Source organism: Limulus polyphemus, unplaced genomic scaffold (genome assembly GCF_000517525.1).
Source record: "Limulus polyphemus unplaced genomic scaffold, Limulus_polyphemus-2.1.2 Scaffold4475, whole genome shotgun sequence".
Taxonomy (NCBI): Eukaryota; Metazoa; Arthropoda; class Merostomata; order Xiphosura; family Limulidae; genus Limulus; species Limulus polyphemus.
The window spans coordinates 3,021-6,451 of NW_013670085.1; the positions used below are offsets into that span (position 1 = coordinate 3,021).

A 3,431-nucleotide genomic window follows, 5' to 3' on the forward strand; every position below is an offset into this window, starting at 1 on the left:
AAACACACTTTTTAAGTATGACTGAGTCATTGTGAGAAAACACACTTTTAAAGTATGACTGAGTCATTGTGAGAAAACACACTTTTTTAAGTATGACTGAGTCATTGTGAGAAAACACACTTTTTAAAGTATGACTGAGTCATTGTGAGAAAACACACTTTTTTAAGTATGACTGAGTCATTGTGAGAAAACACTTTTTTAAGTATGACTGAGTCATTGTGAGAAAACACATATTTTTAAGTATGACTGAGTCATTGTGAGAAAACACACTTTTTAAAGTATAAGATGTATCTCATTCCACGTTACAGAAGATTTGGTTTAACAAAAGGCAAACGTTCTTGGAATTGGATTTCTAGGCAGTGTTGTTTCTAAACAAATTGAAAACTCTCCTATGATACGTTCAGTGATCTGACTAACGAATAATACCATCTCTGTAGATTAGAAATAAAAACTTATCCAAACTAACTAACGATAATCTGTATTCATTTTATACAACTGAACTTGAAGACAAGACGTTTTAATTCCTTCTCGTTTTTTTATGAATTGTGTTTCAGTGAAGACGAGTTTACGTTTATTAAGTTTGTTTAAACGGAGTCTGACAGTCTAATAAAAAGAATAGCGAGATTCTCTATGGATTATCTGACTTTTAAAAACTGACTCTAAATAGTTTGTTATTCTAACAGTTTGAAATGTATATATATAACTTTATTTTACCATATAAAAACACTGTCTGTGTTTAATTCGACGGATTACTGATTGCCGGACTATGAAATGTACCAGATACTTCAGGAGAACTGTTCGTAAATTGAGTGACGTAACTAAATAGTTATATATAGGTATCTGTTCTTATGTGTTGTGTAGGAAATCTAACCCTGACATTAAGGATTTCATGGAGAGAAACGGGATGACAAAGATCAGCGAAGTAGAACAATATTATGTAGACAGAACCCTGGCGAATGTTAAGTCAATGGGTTACAAGTACATGATCTGGCAAGATCCTATTGATAACGGTGTTAAGGTAACTTTTGTTGTTTAATTTGAACAATTCCTTAACATAGTTAAATCTGTAGAAATGGTAATACGTGATCTGGCAAGATCCTATTGATAACGGTGTTAAGGTAACTTTTTTGTTTAATTTGAACAAATTCATTACCATAGTTAAATCTGTAGAAATGGTAATACGTGATCTGGCAAGATCCTATTGATAACGGTGTTAAGGTAACTTTTGTTGTTTAATTTGAACAAATTCATTACCATAGTTAAATCTGTAGAAATGGTAATACGTGATCTGGCAAGATCCTATTGATAACGGTGTTAAGTTAACTTTTTTTGTTTAATTTGAACAAATTCATTACCATAGTTAAATCTGTAGAAATGGTAATACTTATAGTTGGTAAGATGATTAAATTTAATTAATAATTTCCAGTATAATTAATTAAAGAAGGTTTACTTTATTTCTTTATTCAATGATTATGTAATAGGCTGCCGAAGATACCATTGTTCAGGTTTGGAAAGACAAGTACTTGGACTCCAAGTTAGATTACTGGTACAACTACATTAAAGATATCGCTGCTAAAAATTATAGCATGGTGCTCTCTGCCCCATGGTACCTAAACTACATCAGCTACGGACAAAGCTGGAAGAAGTATTACGAAGCAGACCCCCGGGGTTTTACAGGTATGGAAAACACGAATATCAGAAACACCATATTTCCTTAAACCGAAGTAATATTTCACCACTAACTAACCGTCTGTTTAACACTAAATTCAATAATGTAATCACGAACCTACTAACTAGTCAAAAAATGTACATTTAAAGTATTTACCAATCAGCAGTTAGCCATTTCAGCGAAGCCCTGCCCACTTTTGTAACTTTCTAATGAGTGCTGCAGAAAATGTGTATCACGCATGTTAACGAAAGTATTTGATATTGTTTGTTTAAGTTCACGTTACTTGTGCTGTGCCCACCCAGGGATCGAACCCAAATTTTTGTGTTATAAGCTCTCAAGCCGAGTCACAGGGGGTCATTAAATGTTTGAAGGTATTAACCATTGAATTTCATTGTTGTTGTTGATTCGGCGCAAAGCTACACAATGGATTATCAGTGCTCTGTTCGCTGAGGGGGAATTGAAACCCAGATTTTAGCGTTGTAAGTACGTAAACTTACCACTGAGCCACTGAGGGACATCGAATTCCGTCTGTTTTTGTGGTTAATTCATATCTGAGTGTTTGGTAAACATTACTGAAGAATGATACACAGGAATAACCATAAAACGGGCAACAATATTGTGTCTTAACTAACAAAATTACATCAACGATTCTGTTTTACATTTTATCTTTAAATATATATTGAAAAGTTGGTGTTTCTCCTATTGTAACTTACTCAGTAATATAGCATAGATTATAGCTAAAAATGACATTGCTTGTACCACATAATACTAACTACATGTAATCCGAGACCTAAAAATGGCATTGCTTGTACCACATAATACTAACTACATGTAATCCGAGACCTAAAAATGGCATTGCTTGTACCACATAATACTAACTACATGTAATCCGAGACAAAACATTGAAAAATAAACGAATGTACAATAAGCATATCCTAGTAATGAATTATAAATAACATTTACTGTATAAAAAAAGAAAAAACAAGGAGTAGAAAAACATCCGCCCTTGCTTAAGAGTTTCGACGTGTAATTTTGTAAGATTTTACAGTCTTGGCCCAAATGTTTACATACTGTTCTACATTGATGTTATTGTCTACATGCATGGAGTAGTTATTGAGTAGTAACAGAGAAGGTAGCATGTTATTGGACAAACATGTACGAGTTGTTATTCTGGTCTGTATAAGTTGTTTTGATCATTTGTTAGTCAAAACACGCATATACACCTATTTTGTATAAAACGGTGTACTTTTGGTATAATCTCTTTAGAAACAGATCAAAGCTTTGTTCAGACAATTTCTCTGTACTTGGTGAAGAGGCATGCCTGGTCACGTGCCAGAAGTTATAGGGCATGAAATCGTTCGACTGTCCAGAAATGGTATGAAGCAAACGGACGTTGTCAGAACAGTTGAGTACCCCCAGTGTACTGTATCAGGAATCCTGAAACGTCATCGGACTACAGGAAACCTTGTTCAAGGAAAGTCTACTGGTAGACGCCGAAAAACTACTGCCCGAGATGACCGTGTTTTGATCAAGTTAACATGTCAAGGTCGAAAGAAGTCTTGCAACACCTTATGACAGAAATGGCATGAACACATTCATTCCAGGGTATCCATTAGAACGGTGAATAGGACCAAAAACAATGATATTTTGCAAGAAGTGCTATCTGCAAATCGATATTAACCAGAATTCACCGTGTTACTTGGACAAGACAGCATGCTAACTTACAGTTAGGACACTGGTGACATGTCATCTTTTCAGATGA

General features: G+C 34.3%; 1 protein-coding gene across 1 annotated transcript in view; it reads left to right on the plus strand.

Annotated features, from left to right (window-relative positions):
* LOC106471210 (beta-hexosaminidase subunit beta-like) overlaps positions 1-3,431 on the plus strand; it is a 14,806-nt gene that overhangs the window by 1,396 nt on the left and 9,979 nt on the right. Inside the window, exons 2-3 of the mRNA XM_013931800.2 lie at positions 862-1,018; positions 1,482-1,677. Of these exons, the coding sequence (XP_013787254.1) occupies positions 862-1,018; positions 1,482-1,677 (353 nt within the window). The remainder of the gene's footprint in view (positions 1-861; positions 1,019-1,481; positions 1,678-3,431) is intronic.